Source organism: Gouania willdenowi, chromosome 9 (genome assembly GCF_900634775.1).
Source record: "Gouania willdenowi chromosome 9, fGouWil2.1, whole genome shotgun sequence".
NCBI lineage: Eukaryota > Metazoa > Chordata > Actinopteri > Blenniiformes > Gobiesocidae > Gouania > Gouania willdenowi.
The window spans coordinates 22,063,406-22,086,659 of NC_041052.1; the positions used below are offsets into that span (position 1 = coordinate 22,063,406).

Sequence of the window (23,254 nt, forward strand, 5' to 3'; positions counted from 1 at the left end):
TTATTATTATTATAATAAAAATGGGAGGGAGGGGCATATGACCATACATCCCAACGTGACCAATGAGTGAGGGACTTTCTGTCCAATCACAGGTGATTTTACTTCTGCACTGTCTGTGGTTTCATCCAGTAGTTGGTTAGCTTCGGTCAGGGAGGCCAGACATTGAAATACTAATTATTGAGAACCATTCACAGCGGGGGTGCGCGCTGATAATCCTGGGCATTTGCGGGAATTATCAGGCATTCACAGGGTTGATAATCTCAGTTTTCATGCAGTGCAAAGCTCTTCACATTACAGAAACCGTGGCATCCTTTGGAAACAACAACTGAACATCTTTCTGCGTGAGTATTGGTCTACACCACACAGCACAATGGGAAAACTCAGCTAAAGAGCTGCTGTTTCAATGCAAAATGTACACAAAGCTCCCCTTCCTCGCTCATTCTCCAAGGAACAGCTCAGACTCAAAAGTAAGAGCAAAAGACAGTAAGGCTAAAAAAATAATGAAACAACATGCAGACTCTCATCGTCATTCCAGGACACACACATTCACTCCAGGTGAACAAGTACTTCATTGTCAGCCCAAGCAAAATAAACGTATTGCTCCATACAACATCACACCATACGTTGTGACCAAGGTAAAAGGTTCCATGGTCACAGGAGCAAGAAATGGACACTGTATTGTAAGGAGCTCCTCATTCTTCAAGAAGATAACTTCCAAACCACCAGCCAGCCAGATCTTACCGATGACAACTGTGTGACTGGAGATGTCCCGCCTATCACACCAATGCCAACATAGCCCTCAAGAGGCATCAGACATCCCTCCACCTACCTTAAGGACATTGTGAAATGTGGACTGGATTTGTAATACATTCTCGTGTCAGAGGTTTATGTTTGCATTTCATATAACTGAGAGTGAGGTCACACACGTAGTGCCTTGTAACTGTTTGAAAATATGTTTAAGACAGATTGTTTTTGTTCAATTGTAATACAATTTATAGAGAATATAGTTTGTTTGTGATTAAGCTTTGCAAAGAATAACTTTGTTCAGCATGTAAGGCCACTCATTCAACAGTTGTGTGTAAGGCTAATGTTATTAGCAATTATTGTAATCCTATTTGTTATTTTCCTTTATAACGGCAATGTGATGTTTGCACATTCATGGGAGAACAGTGCCACCTATTGGATCCAGAAGGTAACATCAGTTAATAGAGAGTCAGTGAGTTTGTGAACATGTAGGTCAGACAATAAAACCTATGTCTGATTACATCATTATTGGCCTGGTTCATAACAAATAATGCAGATTACATGCATAAGAATTAAACAACTATACAGCTCATGAGCACAGTGCAGTTTAACAGTCCGTGAATGAGCTGTATTATGGTTTTTATTTTGACATTAAACTACTCCCACACATGAAGAACAGGCTAACTCAACTCATAATGACTTTTTAAAATCTTGCTAAACCCATCTGTATGAATAACTTGTAATCTCAGCAGATCTGTTGCACAAAATACTTATAGGCCTTTTCTTCTCTGCCACTTCCTTTTTTGGTTTGATTTTCACAATAAACAGAAACACGTGTCACTGTTTATTAGTCACATTAGATTGTAAAAGCATTTTTTGATAAAAAAAAAAAAAAGTTAATGCCTTTAACTTTGATTTAAAAATGTTCACATTGTATGGTGACTTCAGCTCTGCTGGCAGTTTGTTCAACTTATGTTCAGCATAACAACTAAACACAGCAACACCCTGTTTACTGCAAGCTCTGGGCTCCACTATCTGACCTGTTTCAATAGATCTGAGAAACCTGCTGTGTTCATACCTGACTAAAATCTCACTGATGTATAGTATTCTGGAACAAACCCATTCACAGATTTATACATCAGCAGCAAAACTTTGAAATCTATTCTGAGGCTGACTGGGAGCCAGTGTAAAGACTTTAAAACTGGAGTAATGTGCTCTGACCTCTTTGTTCTAGTTAGGACCCGAGCTCCAGTTTCTCCTGATCTTTCTGAGTCATTAAACCTTTTACTCTAGAGATGTTCTTTAGGTGGTAGAACATTTTTTTTTTTTGTGATAGATTTGATCTGACTGCTAAATGTCAGATCTGAGTCAATCAGAACACCAATGTTTTTGACTTGGTCTTTAGCTTTTAAAGATCGAGACTCAAGACAGCAGTCCTCTTTTCCTTGTTACCAAAGACAATCAAGTTTTTTCTCCTCCAGCAGTTTACTTTTTTCAAGTTGTCACAACACCTTAATGGGACCATAGTCATCTGGGTTGAGTGTATCATCTGCATAGCTCTGATAATCAACCATACAGTTCTGTAGAATTTGTCCTAAAGGAAGCATATAAAGGCTAAACAGAAAGGGTCCAAGAACAGAGCCCTGAGGAACCCCACATGACATTGGTAATTTGTCAGATTCAAAGTTTCTAATCCTTACAAATCCTTTTGTAAGGATTTGTAAGGATTAGAATCCTTTGCTCCTCCAAGTAGGACTTAAATCATTGCATTACTTTTTCATTTAGTCCAACCAGGGTTCTCTGATGGCTGGTGACTTCAGCCAAGCATTTAAATTCTAAAGTCTTTGCACACATTCTCATTGATCTGCAAGTATTACTTAACTTCCATAAATAATTAACAAGGGAACAATATCAAAGTATTAAGACTATTAATTTCCTTAACAAAAATTATTTGCATTTTTCTGCAACAGCACACTTAAACAGTTCCCTGATCATCAATGGGTTTGATCCACTGCCCTATATATACAGTATATATAGTGTAGGAATGTTGTTGTGAGTGATGTTTTATCTGATAGCTCCATATAGGATTTGAACATTATTAGGATTCAGACATCAAAATTGGAGCCTAATGTGACTCTAATGCAATGGCTCCCTATAGCTTTAAAAAAAAACTATTGAAATAAATATATATATATATATATATATATATATATATATATTTTTTTTTTTTTTTTACATAGGCTATTAATGATTAATGACAAGTAAAATCAGATAAAACAATTTGTTAACCTAAAAATAAATTATGACTCGGTCACCTTCCTTCTTCACCTCCTACAACATCTACAGATCATTAACTTTACTTGCACCTGTGGTTAATCTTAAGTTTTAAATCCCGGGTAAGATAATTAAACCACCAAAAACACTATTCTGGAAGAAAATATTTAAATTATGTGGGGACAGATTAATTTAACCACCAATGTGCCGGTTAAATATGCATGCTTTATGTGTGGCAAGAAATGAGCAATTAGCATGTGTTGACCACATGATCAAACATTATCAAATTCAAGTTACTTTTTGTAGCCTTTCAAATACATTAACTAAAAAAAAAAAACTTCTTTATATCACATTGTGTTCATGTAAAATGAGAGGCGTAAGAATTTGAAAACGCAAGATACTGTTTTATTTCTTGATGTCAATTTGTTTTATTTTAAACAGTTTTTAAGTTGCTATTTACATGATCAATATAAATCAAATCAAATTAAATCAAACATTATTCTATTTCATTTTAACTGTATAGAATTTAATTTAATATTTTTTTCGGCTCCAGGGGGACTTTAATCCAGGTGAGATGAGGCAAAATGGCTCCTTGTAGAGTAAAGGTTGCAGACCCCTGTCCTAGGCATAACAGAGTCTCAGACTATCACAGTATAAATTATTGATTTGCCATTTAAACATTTGTACATGAAGCAGTAAAAAAAGATTAAATATAAAAACATTGCAGATACATAAACAGGAAAATAAGTCATTGAGTTTTATAAATATCCTTCTTCTTCACTACGAGAAAGAAATCAGACTTTATACATGCTTTGGAAACAATAACTTCATATGAACATCTCAGTACAATTAATATTACATAACATTTCTACTGTAAACAACATTTCCTCAGTCAGTATTAGTCCAGATCAGCCGTATGTGTGTGTGTGTGCGTGTGTGTGTTGGGGGAGGAGGTGTCTTGGTTCAGAAGTAGCACACCTCTGCATTGAGGAGGAGCTGATGTCATGTCTGCACAGCGGACAGGTGCCAAACTGCTGCAATACTTTGTTATTGCACGACGTACACAGACAGCGATGGCCACAAGGCAGCGTTATTCTGGCCTCACTCACCATGCACACCACACAGGTTTGATCTGTCAGCACAGGAGAGCATTCAGTTACAGCTCTGACAACACACCTCAGTAAGAGGCAGAGGGTTTTACCTTCTGAAATGCGCAAATCCAAGTAGGACATGTCTTCACTCTCTGTATCCAGGTTTGAATCCTTTGACGCCAAAAGAAGTGGTTTTATATACTGGGGTGTGGGGCTGGGTTCAGGAGCAGGAGCAGGAGCAGGAGCAGGACAGGACTTTCTGGAAACCAGTCCTCGTTTCTCTGAGCCTGCAGCAAAGAAGAACACAGACATCAGATCCACTTCCTCTGTCTTTACCAGTGTCAGTCGAGGAGACGTGTCGTCCCCACCCACCTCATGCCACCCAACCACCACCCACCCCCAACCCCCACCCCTCCAATACCCCCACCCCCTATCATTGCATATGAACCTTAAAATCAACTTACCAAGGAGGCAAATGGAGTATGCCTGTCCATAGATGTCTATTAGGGCCCACAGCGGCTGCTTGAGGTCCACCCCGTTCAGCAGCTTCTCCTTATCACCGCTGTTGCTCATGATATAAATGGAGCCATCATGAGACACCCAGAAGTCCAGTTGGGATCCCACCCGGCAGTAGGATTCAGGCAGAGCAGCGGCCCAGTGGCCGGGGGTGTCGGTCAGGTTGGGGATGGCCGTGCAAGGCAGAGGTAAAGCTCTCCTTGAGGGGGACACGTTGGTGAAGCCCACACGCAAAGATCCGTGCCAGTTAAACACATCCTTCTCCACTCGAACTCGAACCCTCTCCCGAAGCTTCACGGGACGACTACTGAACACCAGGCCATTCCTGAATGTTTCTGTGCTCCTCTTTGCCACTCGATGGGTGTGGCTCAGGGTGACCATGTCTCCCACAGCGTGAGGGTGGAAGGTCAAGGGGCCGAGGCAAGGGAAGCAACATCTGTGTCGCACCTTTGGTGTAACATCTGCAACAGAATGAGCAGTCAGCCATCTGCAGGTTCAGAGGATAACTGAGTACAGAAAATACCTTTATGGACAAATGACCAGATTAACACTGACATGGAGCATCACCCAGTAACAACAATGTACACTTAAAGTCAGAATAAGGCAATGTTAGACCATTACATCACAAAGTGTAGTTCCTGGGGATAATTGTGTATTTCTGCCCCTTAATCAATCAGAACATGATCTCACCAGAGCTACCATTGCTTCCACTGCTCTTCTTCTTCTCCTTCATCATGTTGATGCCGTCAGTGAGTGTCTCCCAGTTGTGAGTGAAGTTGTGCTCAGTCTATGTGAGAGCAGTTGTGATAAGGCAGGAGTTTTGGCTTCTTTTATATGTTGGTGTACTGTCAAAACCTTCAAAGTGTGGGCCGGCCTTAAACTTCAGGGGGAGGTGGTTTCCTTTCCTCACTGAGTCACATGGGAACAGGGGGGCGGAAAACCCAACTTTGGAAAAGTACCTGAAGGCTTTCTTTATCCATGTAAATGTCATTTCTCAGGTACATTTGTTGTTACCATGTGTTTGTGTTTAATGCAAATAAAGTTGAGTGAAACTCAATTGTTATATATTGAACCAGCACTGAACGAAACATCAACAACATGTGTTATTTTAGGAGACGAGTAAGAGTAAGAAGAATATCTTTAAGCATGTTTTATCACTATAATAAAAAACACGTGGTTTTTCAAACGAGATAAATAACCTAGGTAATATGAGGGAGCATTATTGAATTATTACTGGCACACAGAACATCACATGCTGCAAATTATACATTCAGTCTTCACCACTCACTATCTTCTCATATGTGGCGCATGTTTTCTGGGAAATATTCCTCAACCTGCACATGAAGCAGACTTTGACACCTGGCGTTCCAGTGTGGAGTTGATGGTGAAGGATTTTGCAGTGTCTGATATGCAGTGTTCACAAAAAATTTTGGAAAGTCTCCTACCGCCAGCATTCCTTATGATTAAAAACTTGAGTCCAGATACTCCCCCAGAATTTTAACAACTAGACTCTGCTTATGGCACAATTCAGGATGGAGATGAGTTATACACTAAATTCATGGATTCTTTTGAAGATGGTGGGGAGTTGTCATCTGCTTATTTACAACGGTTCCTGGTTCTGCTGGAGATTTCTTCCTCTTAAAAGGGAGTTGTTTCTTCCCACTGTCGCTAAATGCTTGTTCATGTGGATCTTGTTGGGTTTTTTTCTTTCTTATTATGAATTTAATATTTTGCTAAGCTAATTGAATGGTTATTTTAAACCTTGCTGTCAAAAGAGGCGGGGCATTAGAACAAGATGTTCAAAAACATTTGTTATGTCAATTTTGCAGAGGATGTTGAGACAATTCATTGATATCAGAGCTGCAACTAACACAAAAGAAATCATTCCCTCCATCCTTAGCACAATTGTTATTATTTCTGCGATCAGAGGAAGATGGAAAAGCTGCGAAAGCTTTGAGAATGAAACACCTTGGTGTACCCAGACAGAAAGTCACATTGATTTCTCAATTAACTTGTGATAATGAAGATGATGCTGTGGTTGCTTTGACCACTCTAATATAGAAGCTGGCCAAACAAATGACTGACATGCAGAAGTAGTTCACTGCCCTGACTGCTTTATCTACTAAGAGTCAACATTTCCCAAGTCAACTTGCACCCACCCAAAAAAGTAAGTTCACTAAAATGTCTAAACCCTCTGCAAAGCCTCTGCTAACCGCTCCTAAACTCGGTTATTGTTTTCAGTGAGGGGAAGATGGCCACATTAGGCCACAAAGTCAAAATCCTCCAAATGCCAGCCATGTTACACATTAACGCTAACATTTTAATGAAAAACTACAAAGGTGGCAGAATGAGAACAATCAGAAACTGGCCCGTTAAACTTGTGCCACTTCCGGTTGCGGGGCGTACTGGTGCTGGGATTGATCAACATAGTCCCATGTTTGTCACATTTCATGAATGAGTTAAAAATACATTATAATTTTGTCAAGTTTGTCCAATCAAAACCCGCTGACAAATAATAATAATAATAATAATAATAATAATAATAATGATAATAATAATAATAGTAATAATAATAATAATAATAATAATAATAATAATAATAATAATAATGAATTGGATTTTATATAGTGCTTTTTCATAGACACTCAAAGCGCTTTTTACAGTGATCGCCTATGTGGTGTATTTTGTTTTGATTGGAGAAAATATTTTGTTAATGTGAACAAAATAATAAACCTTTGAGAAACTGACCTCAACAAAACCTCTGACATGGACATAGTAGTAATAATAGTCACCCGCTACAATTTCTCAATACTTGTGACCAGACTGGCTGAAATGATTACACAACACAATATGCACAACTATAACATCACATTCCACTCTCACCTTAAAACAGTCAACTCTTCCCCACCCCTTCCATTTCCTACCCTGACTCCCTCTTCCCTGTTCCCATCCCCCTCACCTTGGTGTAACGCTGTTATACCCTTTAATAAAGTGTTTCTTACCCTTCCTTAGGGAGGACTGGTGATGGTCACAATTATGCAAAATTATTTTTTTTTAATTGCAATAACTAAACATGCATTGCTGTCTTAAAAAGCACTTCTTGTAGTGTTGACCTTCGACAGCACGTGCAGACAAAGAAAAGAAAAAAATGAAAACCTTTCTGTGGAAACAGATCATAGTTTCACCTCAAGAGGATAATCTCTGTACTTGAAAAATAAACCTGTAGGGGGAAATTATTCTCTATGCATCAACATAAAAACATAGATGTTAATTTGAACGTATAAGAATTAGACAATCATATAGCTCATTAGCACATTGCAGTTAGACAGAATATTAAACTATTCCCACACACAAAGAACATGCAAATCACTTTTTAAAATCTTGCTAAACCCATCTGTATGAATAACTTGTCAAAAATAGTGAAAAACTTAACCGCATTCGATGTTCAGCCAAGCGTTGATATTTTATTCGGCTTCGGCCACAAATTTTCATTTTGGTGCATTCCTAATGTATTCATATAGTGGGACTCAAGCTTAAGTAGAGTTGTCAATTATGGCCAGATGAGTATGTGTTTGAAGGTGGGATGTACAAAGAGGTGTATATACAGTACTCTGTACTCTATAGTGTCATAAAGGGGTTTATTTGCGGGTGCAAAGTAAAATAGCGTGTGCGATTTCCCTGGTTTAATTCAATGGGACATGTGCATGATAAATGTGTTTTTTGTTTTATTACTCATTTACATATTTTTTCGTTTGGTGTATTTTTCTGTAATGTAATTTTTTGAAGTCATTTTGTGTGTTTTTGAAGACTTTTTGTATATTTTTTTGTGCATTTCTGTTGTTGTTTTGTGTACTTTTGGTATAAATACTTAGTTTTTTTGTTTAATTTTACATATTTAGTATATTTTTTATCATAAATACCTTATCTGTGGTCAGGGCATTTTGATGTAGGTGTGTGTGTGTGTGTGTGTGTGTGTGTGTGTGTGTGTGTGTGTGTGTGTGTGTGTGTGTGTGTGTGTGTGTGTGTGCGCGCGCTCGTGCGTGTGTGTGTGACTCGCTACCTGTTCTCCTGGTTGCCATGTGGGACTCTCTCCATCTCCTCCGTAAGTTCTCTCACATGCACGTGCATCAGCCGCGCTCATGCACATACTCCATCACAGATCGTTGAAATGCATGTGTCTCACGCCCAATGCATGAGACTTGAGAGAAAAAAAACGGACCTGAAAGTACCACAAAAAATAAACGTTCAAATAAGTCCAAAATTATAGATGCACACCATGTGGTCTTCTTCTACTGATAATTAGAGGTTGTAAATGAACAGATTGGTGCGCTAGCGCCCCCTCACACTGAGGTCAAAAGCTGAATAGGTTTCACTTCTGGGAAAAAATGAATGTGCTAGTCAGGGCAAAATAAAATTAAAATAAATGTTTTGCAACACCAAATGAGTCCAAATAATTTGAAATAACCATAAAATATTAACATCAATAATTTTTAGCAGTACAAAAACGTTTTTAATGTTGACTTTTTTGAAAACCCAAACAAACTGCGACACAGTGACATCATGAACCTGATGAACCGGAACCGGAAGTACTGCACTCAATACCGCGAGGGAGCCGTAATCTCAAAATAAAATTAAAATGAACGTTTTGCAACACCAAATTACTCCAAAATAATGGATGCACACACTTGGGGCATGTTTAAGCTGTTGACAAAGTTCCAGGTCGAATACACACCGTGTCGGAGAGAAATTCACTCCACACACACACACACACGCACTTTCTTGCTTTTATAGAGAGATGAACTATGAATTATGAACAGTGAACTATGAATAATGGATTATGAACTATGATTTGTTAAGACCTTTTTGATCACCCTCTCATCTCAGCTCCCTTACAAAGTTCCAGTTGTAATTACTACAATATATTTTCATTCCTCCTCCTATTATAATTGCAGAGCTAGCGTCTTGTCAAGCTATCCTTTCCCAGCACAGTGTGAAAGATACCGTTTCTAGAGAACCCAAGGTGGAACACTTAATGACCTATATAATGAAGATGTTTTCATGTCCTTTGCGTCTCTATCAGAGAAATACAGCTTCCCCAATAGCCACTTTTTTTGGTACTTTCAAATGAGACACTTTATCCAAAAGCAGTTCCCACATTTCCCAAACCGCCCCCCCCTCCCCGAAGCTGAAATTAACCAATTCCTCTCAACTTGCAACAAAATCAACCGATATCTGTCATTTACATTAAGATTACATTTCTGAATCCAGTCTTCTCTGTATCACCTAAAAAAGGGTGGGAAAAAGATTTGGGTGTACACATATCCGAGGTCCAGTGGAGGAATATTTTAAAGCTGATCCACTCTTCCTCTATCTGTGCCAAGCACGGTCTATTGCAGTGGAAGGTGCTAACGCTAAATTGGCAAAGATACAGTATATCCCAGTCACAGTGATGCCTGTAACCGCTGTCAACAGTCCGCAGCAGACCATGCACACATGTTCTGGACGTGCCCAAAGCTGCCCAACTTATGGGGCGATATATTCCAAACCCTCAAACAGGCTCTCAACATGAATTTAGAACCAAACCCCAGGACTACTCTTGTTGGTCTTTCCCCGACTACTACAAAAATGAACAAAACAATAACAGTAATACACAAAATTATCCATAAAAATATAAAAAATTACAGAAAATGACAACAAAAGTACACAAAAAGACAAACACAAAAAATTACTCTACAAACCCACAGTACTAACAAACAAGCAAAACAACAATAGAAATACACAAAAATCACTCAAAAAAACACAAAATGGCAGCACAAATACACAATGAGACTGCAAAAAACATATTTTACAGGAAAAATACACAAAAGGACAACAGAAATGCATAAAATGCCTCACAACAAGTAAGACAACAACAAACATACACAGAATGACAGAAAAACACTCAAAATTGCGTTAAAAATGTTTTGTTGTTTTCTGTATTAATGCTCAGATTGGTCACTATTCTAAATGCTGACATGAATGTTGATCATGTGGCCCTCTGATCAAGAAAACACATTTTTATGGCCCTGCTGTTATTAAAGTTGCCTACCTCTAATCTAAAGCATTAAAGTCATAAAGTAAATAGATAACAAACAGTAAGGTGTTTTAATTGCTTTCTCTGAAGTGTCTTGTGATAAACATAAACACACACACACACACACACACACACACACACACACACACACGATAAGCACCCCTGCACTAAGAAATGGTAAATGCAAAATAAATAACTTTATTTGTACAAATGTATGTGTCTTTTATCAGATTTTACCCTAACCACCACTGCAGCCAAAGCCTCACTCCGAACTGAGTTCCAAACTTGAGAGCCCTGGAACTTTGAATTATGAACTCCGAACTATGAATTATTGATGTATTGCAATTTGACTCACTTTTTGTGAATGTTAATAATATAGTTTCACGGACATAACCTCTCTCATTGTTGCACTAAACACTTAATAATACATTTCACTTGCATACACATGTTTTGTCTTGTGTGATTAATATACTAGTCCTCAACCTCCATGAGTGAACTTATCAGAGCTTCTGATTCTAGCCTGGGATTATCGGAAATGTTTTCTTGATATAAACTTTCTGTTGATCAAAATGAAACACAGACCACTGCGGCCTTGAATGCAAAGCAAAAGTAAAAGTTATTCATTAACTAGGGGTGACTTTTCACAACTCTGTTTTATCTCCTCGTATATACTAAAATGGAAGCTTTAAAGTCATTAAATACCTTTAGATGCCCAGATAAATCCACATGTATCCAAAACTGTCACAAATCAGATCAACACTAAAAAAATTGTGCAAATCAACAAATGACAACATACAAAAATTTATTTTTTCACACACTAATTAGTGTCACTCACGTACCAGGGAAATATCCTGACAACATCATCCTTACATATTTAGCTTCCCTGGACTTTGACAGGTATCTTAAGGTTTTAATACTATTAGGATCCTTTTTTTTTTTTTCAAAAACCCTAGGTCCTCACAAGAGTAGAAAGAGCAAAAAAAGAGAACATTAGATGCCTCTATACTGGACAACTATAGACCAATCAGCAACCTTCTTTTCATGACCAAGATCCTTGAGAAAGTGGTCTTCAACCAACTGAGTCAATTTTTAACCTTCAACATAACATTTGATAAATTTCAGTCAGGCTTTTGTTCTCATCACAGCACAGAAACAGCTCTTATCAGGAGAAGTGTCTGTTCTCAAATTATTTGATCCAAGTGCTCCATTTGACACTGTGGACCATAACATTTTGTTGTGCAGATTGCAAACATGGGTTGGACTAAATGGAAAAGTATTGCAGTGGTTTAAGTCGTACTTGGAGGAGCAAAGTTATTTTGTAAGCATTGGATCATTGGAGCAATCATATAGCTCATGAACACAGTGCAGTTAAACAATACGTTAAACTATTACCACACACGAAGAACATGCAAATCACCTTTTAAAATCTTGCTAAACCCATCTGTAAAATTAACGTGTAATTTCATCAGATCTGTTGCACAAAATACTTATAGGCCTATTTTCACTGCTACTCCTTTTGTTTGATTTTCACCATAAAAACAGACGCAAGTGTTACTGTTTATTAGTGACATTAGATTAGAAATGTTTTCTTGATAAGTGATAACACACTTTCTGCTCATCAAAATGAAACACAAACTGAGGCTGTAAATGTTATTCATTCACTTTTCACAACTCGGTTTTATCTCCTCGCATATACTAAAAATTCGACCATAACATTTTGTTGTGCAGATTGCAAACGTGGGTTGGACTAAATGGAAAAGTATCGCAGTGGTTTAAGTCCTACTTGGAGGAGCAAAGTTATTTTGTAAACATTGGAAACATTGAATCTGACAGATTAACAATGTCCTGTGGGGTTCCTCAGGGTTCTGTTCTTGGACCCCTTCTCTTTAGCCTTTATATGCTTCCTTTAGGACCAATTCTACAAAACTGCAAGGTTGATTCTCAGAGCTATGCAGACAACACACAACTATATTTATCACTGAACCCAGATGACTATGGTCCCACTGTAGTGTTGAGTGACTGCTTAGAAAAGGCTCTGCTGTCCCAGGGCTGTGCACCTTGCGGTGGTCCCGACTTTGACAATAACTAAGGCTCATCATGCTAGCGACATTGATGAAGGGTGATCTGGGGGGCTTGGCTTGTGCTCTGGGGGGCCGGTTGGGCGATTTGCAGCATCCCCTTAGTGCCCTAGGTGGCCGGGGATGCAGCTGTTGTACTTGGGTGGGCTGCTGCCGGTGCTGCTTCTGTTCTGGTTCCTTCTGGCCTGGGGTCTGATCTCTGGTGACTCTGGGCCCGCTGGCTGCCTGCTTGTTCGGCCCTTCCATTTCCTACACTGACTCCCTCTTCCCTGTTCCCTTCCCCTTCACCTCGGTGTAACACTGTTATACTCTCACTTTCATAAAGTGTTTCTCACCCTTCCTTAGGGAGGGCTGGTGATGGTCACAATTATGCAATAAAAGAAATTCATTTATTTAATTGCAATAACAAAACATGCATTGCTGTCTTAAAAAGATTGCACTTCTTGTAGTACATGAAAACCTTTCTGTGGAAACAGATCCCAGTTTCACCTCAAGAGGATAATCTCTGTACTTAACTGTAAATAAACCTGTAGGGGGAAATTATTCTCTATGCATCAACATAAAGACGTAGATGTTAATTTGAATGTATAAGAATTAGACAATCATATAGCTCATTAGCACATTGCAGTTAGACAGAACATTAAACTATTCCCACACACAAAGAACATGCAAATCACTTTTGAAAATCTTGCTAAACCCATCTGTATGAATAACTTGTCATTTCAGCAGATCTGTTGCACAAAATACTTATAGGCCTATGTAACCCCGGTAGACATCAGCGTCATCTCTACTATTGAAATATTGCTGTATTTTGGAGCCGTATCACGAGACTTTGTAGGTTGCCGTCATATGATTTAAACATGGCGGAGCAGCTAGTTGGGACGTCATTGGGGAAGCCAAAAAACGGGCAACAGCAGATGACGATCAGTGTTGCACTGAACAGATTGAAGCGGGTGACATGCACAAACAAGTCACTTTAAATCAAATATTCGATAGTGAGCTACCCAGAACCTGGATTTGAAAAATTATTCGCTTCTGATCTACTCCATCAATGCGGTAGGAGACTTTTCAGCCCATGCCGCAATCACACACACAAACTGGACTACATTATGGGAGATATACAGCCCACATTTTAAAAAGAAATTTTTGACTTCTGGATTCAAGATCGTCATCCTTTCTCGCTTCTCTTAGAGGAGCAGTGTTTAGATCCCATGAACTTTAGGGGGATTATGAACTACTAGTACAGTGCCCGTCAGGAGTATGTATTCATATAGGCAGAGAAAGCTGCACGTAAACATGATGCCTTCATGGGCATGGAAAATCTTAGTTGTTCCCTGCGCTCCAGCAGCAAATGATGAGCATGAGCAAAAAAAAAGAAAAAAGTTAAAAATGTTTTCTTAAGTTTACTGTTCACAGGAATTTAAAAGTATTTTCTTACATTTACCAAAGACCTGACTTATTGCACTTCAAGACAATTCAGAATCGTTTTAATTTTTGGATGTTTGCTTTTATTTACAATTATTTATTTATTTTTATGGTTGTGTCTCTTATCATACAGTTAGATTTGTTGTGCAGCCACTGGAACATTAGCATAAAACCTTTGTGAGACTCAAAGGAATGAGAATGTCTTGAGTTTACAATGTATCTGTTGCCACTTTATTTACACAGCCTGCCCTGTGCTTTGAATTGAAATAAGTCATTGTATCTTTGTTCTTCTCTGCAGTGTTCTTCTCTGCAGTGTTCTTCTTTGCAGTGTCTGATATGCAGCATTCGCGAAAAATTTTGGAAAGTCTCCTACCGCCAGCATCCAATATGATTAAAAAATTACGTCCAGATTAGGGATGGGAATTGATAAAAAAAATTAGCGATTCCGATTCCATTATCGATTCTCAATGGGTGAGGGAATTAAATAATATAAATGAATTTGTTTACTTTAACTCTTTATTATATTATCTTTGTCTCTTTAATTTCCTGCAGGGATATCAGTTCTCTTTGAATCAACCAAATATAGATTGTTTTCACTGGATAATAGTATATACAATATATGACAGTTTGTCTACAAACATTTGAGAATATTTACAGTGCTCCTTTTGAACTTGAACAACTTGATCCAAAACTAATCAGACATAAAACAAACATATTAACCAAAAGTACAGCTGAATTTATTGTTATAAATGTAAACGGTGAAGCTCCAGTTAATTGCCTTCGTTTACATTTTTATGAATGAACCTTCAGAGACGCCATCCCCTGGTTGTTACATGTGACGTCATCAGCCATGTGTGTGAACATGTGAAAGCACAAACTAAAGACAGCAATCAGTACCAGTCCGTCTCCCATGTTTGATTACTTGCAACAAGGTGTGTGTTCTTGCGGAAGTTTGTTTTTTTCGGAAAAAAAAGTCTCTGCAAGAAGCAACTTTTGAGCGAGTGTACAGAACCTGGAAGTGAGTAGCGTAGCAACAAAGATGCTACACACACAACACAGAGGGCAGCACAGCTGCGGGTGGAGGAGGTGGATTCTCCGCGGTGGACAGCAAACAACTACATGGGGGAAGGAGCTTCACGTGGCGCTAGCATAAACACAATATACAGGACTTGGAGGAGTTTATTGTTACGTTTTTGCGATGTAAAAGGAACCAATAAGCGGAATTGACAGGCATGCAAACAAACAATTCCTATGAATTGGATTACTGGGAACCGGTTCTCAGAAGGAACCGGTTTCCGATTCCCATCCTTAGTCCAGATACTCCCCCAGAATTGTATTTGCAACAACTAGACTCTGCTTATGGCACAATTCAGGATGGAGATGAGTTATACGCTAAATTCATGGATTCTTTTCAAGATGGTGGGGAGTTGTCATCTGCTTACTCACAACTGTTCCTAGTTCTGCTGGAGAGTTCTTCCTCTTAAAAGGGAGTTGTTTCTTCCCACTGTCTCTAAATGCTTGTTCATGTGGTTGTTGTTGGGTTTTTTCTTTCTTATTGTGAATTTAATATTTTGATAAGCGCATTGAGATGACTTTGTTGTAACTTGCGCTATACAAATAAAGTTGAATTGAATTGAATTGAATTGTTACGAGTTATTTTAAACCTCGCTGTCAAAGAGGTGGGGCATTAGAACGAGACGTTAATAAACATTTGTTAAGTCAATTTTCCAGAGGATGTTGGGACAATTCATTGATATCAGAGGTGCAACTAATTCAAAAGAAATCATTCCCTCCATCCTTAGCACAATTGTTATTATTTCTGCGATCAGAGGAAGATCAAAAAGCTGCGAAAGCTTTGAGAATGAAACAACACCAGGTGTACCCAGACAGAAAGTTGCATTGAATTCTCAATTAACTTGTGATAATAAAGATGATGCTGTTGTTGCTTTGACCACTCTAACATAGAAGCTGGCCAAACAAATGGCTGACATGCAGAAGCAGTTCATTGCCCTGACTGCTTTATCTACTAAGAGTCAACATTTCCCAATTCAACTTGGACCCACCAATAGCTCTAATCAAAAAAGTAAGTTCACTAAAATGTCTAAACCCTCTGCAAAGCCTCTGCTAACCGCTACTAAACCCGGTTATTATTTTCAATGCGTGGAAGATGGCCACATTAGGCCACAATGTCAAAATCCTCCAAATGCCAGCCATGTTACACATCAACGCTCAATTTAATGAAAAACTACAAAGGTGGCAGAATGAGAACAAATCAGAAACTGGCCCATTAAACTAGTGCCAGTTCTGGTTATGGGGCATACTGGAGCTGGGATTGATCAACATAGTAATAAATAATAATAATAATAATGCATCAATTTTACATAGCGCTTTTTTGGACACTCATAGTCGCTGTACAGAATTAAGGGATTATTCTTTCACTCCACACTTAGTGGTGGTAAACTGCTAATGTAGCCACAGTTGCCCTGGGGCAGACTGATGGAAGCAAGGCTAACAAAGTGCGCCATCGGCCCCTCCGACCACCACCAACACTCACTCATACACAACATTCATACTAGGCAATGTGGGTTAAGTGCCTTGCCCAAAGACACAATGACAGATACCACTGAGGTGACTGCCACCCTACTGTGGCACCTGGATTTCTCAGTGGTCTCCCATCCACCTACTAACAAGGCCCAGACCTGCTTAGCTTCCGAGAGCTAACGGGATTGGGCAATGACAGGATGGTATGGCCACACCTCGGCTCCTTGGGGCTTTCTCGGGCGAGTGTATGGGGACGGTGTCTGAGGCGTTGCTTGGTCATGGGAGGTTGTCTGGGGCTCCTTAGCTCCCATTGTTTCTGCTGGCATGGCTGCATCTTTGGGCCCGAGGAAGCGACTGGGTATGCAAAAGCGGTTCTTACACAAACATTGGCCACGGATGCGCTGGCATGCCTTGGGCTGTGAGACATACTCAAACTGGGCTTAACCTTAGACACGTTGATCCCAAATACCAGTTTTAGGTATAACCACTCACTCCTTCCCTCTGTTTCCGGCCAGCACCATTATACTTAAGATGGGTTCTGTGTCACCCGCTTTAAATGCTCCACACTTGTCACCAGACTGGCTGAACTGATTACACAACACAATAAGCACAATATGCACAACTATAACATCACATTTCATCTCACCTTAAAACAGTCAACTCTTCCCTGCACCATCCATTTTCTACACTGACTCCCTCTTCCCTGTTCCCTTCTCCGTCACCTTCGTGTAACACTGTTATACTCTCCCTTTAATAAAGTGTTTCTTACCCTTCCTTAGGGAGGGCTGGTGATGGTCACAATTATGCAATAAAATTAATTGTTTTATTTAATTGCAATAACAAAACATGCATTCCTGTCCTAAAAAGATTGCACTTCTTGTAGTGTTGACCTTTGACAGTATGTGCAGACAAAGAAAAAAGAACCCCCACCCAAACAAACATGAAAACCTTTCTGTAAAAACAGATCCCAGTGTCACCTCAAGAGGATAATCTCTGTACTTGGAAAATAAAAATGCAGGGAGAAATTATTCTCGATGCATCAACATAAAAACATAGATGGTAATTTAAACGTATATGAATTAGACAATCATACAGCTCATGAGCACAATGCAGTTAAACAATACGTTAAACTATTCCTACACACGAAAAACATGCAAATCACTTTTTAAAATCTTGCTAAACCCATCTGTAAGATTAACTTGTAATTTCATCAGATCTGTTGCACAAAATACTTATAGGCCTATTTTTGCTGCTACTCCTTTTGTGTTTGATTTTCATCATAAAAACAGACTCAAGTGTTACTGTTTATTAGTCAAATTAGATTAAAAGTGTTTACTTGATAATATACTTTCTGTTCATCAAAGTGAAACACAGACAACTGAGACTGTAAATGTTATTCATTGACTTTTCACAACTCGATTTAATCTCCTCGCATATACTAAAAAGTCAACCATAACAATTTGTTGTGCAGATTGCAAACGTGGGTTGGACTAAATCAGGGGTGTCCAAACTACGGCCCGCGGGCCAACTGCGGCCCGTGGTCCATTTTTTATTGGCCCGCAGCAAGTTTTAAAAATTAAATTGAATATGGCCCTCACATAAAACTTGCACGGGACTGTGTTGTAATTCTTACTTTCAACACAAGGTGGAGCGCCAGTCTTCAACACGGCAGGTTTTCCACTAAATAAAATGAATAAAAGAAAACATTTGCCATAGTGACCAAAATGGGAGAACCAAAGAAACGCAAGATAGCAAGTGAGTGCAGAAAATTTCAGACACGGTGGGAAAATGAATATTTCTTCATGGAAGTCAAGAGGAAATGTGTCTGTTTGATTTGCCATGAAAGTGTAGCAGTGATGAAAGATTATAACGTACGTAGACACTATGAAACCAAACATCAGGTCTACACGTCCTACACCGGTGCTGAGCGAGAAGAGAAAGTTAAGCAGATGGCAGCTCGCCTGCTCGCTCAACAGCAGTGCTTTCTGCGTGCTAACAAAATACAAGAAGCTGCCACAATAGCAAGCTACAAGGTAGCTGAACTCATAGCGCGGCACGGGAAACCTTTCTCAGATGGCGACTTCATTAAACAGTGCCTCGCCACAGTCGCACAAACGATGTGCCCAGAAAAGATGCAGGAATTTAACAATGTGAGCATGTCCAGAAACACAGTTGTGCGGCGAATAGAAGATTTGTCAGCTAACTTAGAACACCAAGTGTCACATAAAGCTTGTACTTTTGACTTTTACTCGATTGCATGTGATGAGAGCACCGATGCTACAGACACCGCGCAGCTGCTGATTTTTCTGCGAGGAGTGGATGATAACTTTCGCGTTACAGAGGAGCTACTTAATCTGAGGAGTCTAAAGGGCACAACAACCGGAAAGGACATGTTTGAAGCTGTGTCAGATGCCATTGACAAGATGGATCTTAAATGGGACCAGCTGTGTGGAGTTACAACGGATGGGGCTCCGGCTATGACAGGAGAGCGCAAAGGAATGGCCTCTATGGTGTGCGCCAAGGTGCGGGACAGTGGAGGTGAGGCTGTTAAAATGCACTGTATCATACACCAAGAAGCCCTCTGTGCCAAGACAGTACAGCTGAATGATGTGATGAATACAGTTGTGAAAACTGTGAACATAATTCGAGCACGAGGGCTCTATCACAGAGAATTTCAAGCTTTCCTATCTGATGTTGATGCTGAATACGGGGACGTAATCTACCATTGTGATGTGCGCTGGCTCAGCCGCGGCTCCGTGCTGCAGCGGTTTTATTCTCTGAGATCAGAAATTGATCAGTTTTTGAAAGAGAAGGACAAACCTCTCCGGGAACTAAGTGACCCTCTGTGGTTGGCCGACCTGGCATTTCTAGTTGATCTTACGGGTCATCTTAACACACTGAACAAGAGCCTGCAAGGCAAAGACCAGCTTGTGCCACAGCTGTACGCTCACATGAAAGCATTCTGCGCGAAACTCCGTCTCTTTGAGACACAACTGCGTAACTTCAATGTTGCGCACTTCCCCACGCTGTCCGAAATCAAGTGTGGTTTTCCAAACGTCAACCTTTCTGCAAAAAAGGAAAAATATGTGTCGGTGGTCACATCTCTTAAGACAGAATTCAGTCAGCGTTTCCAAGATTTTTCTACCATTGAGAAAGAAATCAAATTGTTCTCAACTCCCTTCCTGGTGGATGCAGAAGAAGTGGAAGAGAGTCTGCAATTGGAGCTTATCGAAATGCAGTGTGATGATTCTCTGAAGAATCAGCATCAGCTTCTCTCCCTACCCGACTTCTACCAGAGCTTGGAAAAGGCCAAGTTTCCTCTGATGCGACGTCACGCAAAAAGGATGATGAGTCTGTTCGGCTCGACATACATATGCGAGCAAACGTTTTCTCTGTTAACTCTCAACAAAAGCAGATTGAGAACCAAAATGACCGACAGTCACCTCCGTGATGTCCTTCGCATCTCAACCACCAAACTCACTCCTGACCTGCCAGCCATCCTTCAGTCCAAAGTGCAGCTTCACTGCTCCCATTAAGTGCAACGCTGTTTCTATTAAAGGTGAGTTTCACAAGCTCAATTATTTAATTACTTCAGACAATTTAAGTTGATAACATTTTCTAACAAACGTTAGTTGGTGTGAACAACTTTAATAACTTATTTGCATCAATATCTTATTTTCACTCTTTATACAGGGCTATGAAGAGAGGTCCCCATCCTGACTAAGAAGCAATCTCAGGCTGTTGTATTGAAAATGAGCTGCCAAACCTGTTTGAAACAAATAAAATAAAATAAATGAAAATCTATTAATGGAAATTTGTGATGTAGGTTTTTTTTCCTTTAAGTTTGTTCAGTTATCAAAAATAATTTAACTAAATTTGATTGATTTTGTTAACTTTGACTGAGGTGCGGCGATAAACCTCATCTCTTGTGACTGGCCCAGCCTTTCATATATTTTTCTGCATGTGGCCCTCCATGAAAAAAGTTTGGACACCCCTGGACTAAATGGAAAAGTATTGCAGTGGTTTAAATCCTACTTGGAGGAGCAAAGTTATTTTGTAAGCATTGGAAACTTCGAATCTGACAGATTACCAATGTCCTGTGGGGTTCCTCAGGGTTCTGTTCTTGGACCCCTTCTCTTTAGCCTTTATATGCATCCTTTAGATTTGTTATGCAGCCATTGGAACATTAGCACAAAACCTTTGTGAGACTCAAAGGAATGAGAATGTCTTGAGTTTACAATGTGTCTGAATCTTGTCAAGCTATCATCATTTCCCAGCACAGTATGAAAGATACTGTTTCTAGAAAACCCAAGGTGGATTTAAATTTTAACTTTGGTGACTCCAACCTTTCACCAGAATGGAAGGAGTACATAAGTAATCGCCTCCGTGATCTCCCTGAAGTCTTGCCATCGGCCCCTCCGACCACCACCAACACTCACTCATACACAACATTCATACTAGGCAATGTGGTTAAAGTGCCTTGCCCAAAGACACAATGACAGATACCACTGAGGTGACTGCCACCCTACTGTGGCACCTGGATTTCTCAGTGGTCTCCCATCCACCTACTAATAAGGCCCAGACTTGCTTAGCTTCCGAGAGCTAACGGGATTGGGCAATGACAGGATGGTATGGCCACACCTCAGCTCCTTGGGGCTTTCTCGGGCGAGTGTGTGGGGACGGTGTCTGAGGCGTTGCTTGGTCATGGGAGGTTGTCTGGGGCTCCTTGGCTCCCAATGTTTCTGCTGGCATGGCTGCATCTTTGGGCCCGAGGAAGCGACTGGGTATGCAAAAGCGGTTCTTACACAAACATTGGCCATGGATGCGCTGGCATGCCTTGGGCTGTGGGACATACTCAAACTGGGCTTAACCTTAGACACGTTGATCCCAAATACCAGTTTTAGGTATAACCACTCACTCCTTCCCTCTGTTTCAGCCCAGCACCATTATACTTAAGCTGGGTTCTGTGTCACCCGCTTTAAATGCCCCACACTTGTCACCAGACTGGCTGAACTGATTACACAACACAATAAGCACAATATGCACAACTATAACATCACATTTCATCTCACCTTAAAACAGTCAACTCTTCCCTGCACTATCCATTTTCTACACTGACTCCCTCTTCCCTGTTCCGTCACCTTCGTGTAACACTGTTATACTCTCCCTTTAATAAAGTGTTTCTTACCCTTCCTTAGGGAGGGCTGGTGATGGTCACAATTATGCAATAAAATTATTTGTTTTATTTAATTGCAATAACAAAACATGCATTCCTGTCTTAAAAAGATTGCACTTCTTGTAGTGTTGACCTTTGACAGTATGTGCAGACAAAGAAAAAAGAACCCCCACCCAAACAAACATGAAAACCTTTCTGTAAAAACAGATCCCAGTGTCACCTCAAGAGGATAATCTCTGTACTTGGAAAATAAAAATGCAGGGAGAAATTATTCTCGATGCATCAACATAAAAACATAGATGGTAATTTAAACGTATATGAATTAGACAATCATACAGCTCATGAGCACAGTGCAGTTAAACAATACGTTAAACTATTCCTACACACGAAAAACATGCAAATCACTTTTTAAAATCTTGCTAAACCCATCTGTAAGATTAACTTGTAATTTCATCAGATCTGTTGCACAAAATACTTATAGGCCTATTTTTGCTGCTACTCCTTTTGTGTTTGATTTTCATCATAAAAACAGACTCAAGTGTTACTGTTTATTAGTCACATTAGATTAAAAGTGTTTACTTGATAATATACTTTCTGTTCATCAAAGTGAAACACAGACAACTGAGACTGTAAATGTTATTCATTGACTTTTCACAACTCGATTTAATCTCCTCGCATATACTAAAAAGTCAACCGTAACAATTTGTTGTGCAGATTGCAAATGTGGGTTGGACTAAATGGAAAAGTATTGCAGTGGTTTAAATCCTACTTGGAGGAGCAAAGTTATTTTGTAAGCATTGGAAACTTTGAATCTGACAGATTGACAATGTCCTGTGGGGTTCCTCAGGGTTCTGTTCTTGGACCCCTTCTCTTTAGCCTTTATATGCGTCCTTTAGATTTGTTATGCAGCCATTGGAACATTAGCACAAAACCTTTGTGAGACTCAAAGGAATGAGAATGTCTTGAGTTTACAATGTGTCTGCATCTTGTCAAGCTATCATCATTTCCCAGCACAGTATGAAAGATACCGTTTCTAGAAAACCCAAGGTGGATTTAAATTTTAACTTTGGTGACTCCAACCTTTCACCAGAATGGAAGGAGTACATAAGTAATCGCCTCCGTGATCTCCCTGAAGTCTTGCCATCGGCCCCTCCGACCACCACCAACACTCACTCATACACAACATTCATACTAGGCAATGTGGGTAAAGTGCCTTGCCCAAAGACACAATGACAGATACCACTGAGGTGACTGACACCCTACTGTGGCACCTGGATTTCTCAGTGGTCTCCCATCCACCTACTAATAAGGCCCAGACCTGCTTAGCTTCCGAGAG

At 39.7% G+C, this 23,254-nt stretch overlaps 1 protein-coding gene across 3 annotated transcripts; it reads right to left on the reverse strand.

The window, feature by feature from the left end:
* Window positions 1–3,578: 3,578 nt before the first annotated feature.
* LOC114470048 (E3 ubiquitin-protein ligase NEURL3-like) lies at window positions 3,579–8,774 on the reverse strand. Of its 3 annotated transcripts, none has more exons than XM_028458053.1 (4): window positions 8,686–8,774; window positions 4,574–5,086; window positions 4,220–4,396; window positions 3,579–4,150 (listed from the first exon to the last, which is right to left on the reverse strand). In XM_028458053.1, exons 1-4 carry the CDS (start codon window positions 8,702–8,704, stop codon window positions 3,927–3,929), a joined length of 933 nt encoding a protein of 310 aa, XP_028313854.1. In that variant the 5' UTR covers window positions 8,705–8,774; the 3' UTR covers window positions 3,579–3,926. The 3 variants fall into 3 exon arrangements, with proteins under 3 accessions (XP_028313854.1, XP_028313853.1, XP_028313851.1); XM_028458052.1 differs by lacking the exon at window positions 8,686–8,774 and adding an exon at window positions 5,325–5,506; XM_028458050.1 differs by lacking the exon at window positions 8,686–8,774 and adding an exon at window positions 5,316–5,506.
* Window positions 8,775–23,254: the final 14,480 nt, after the last annotated feature.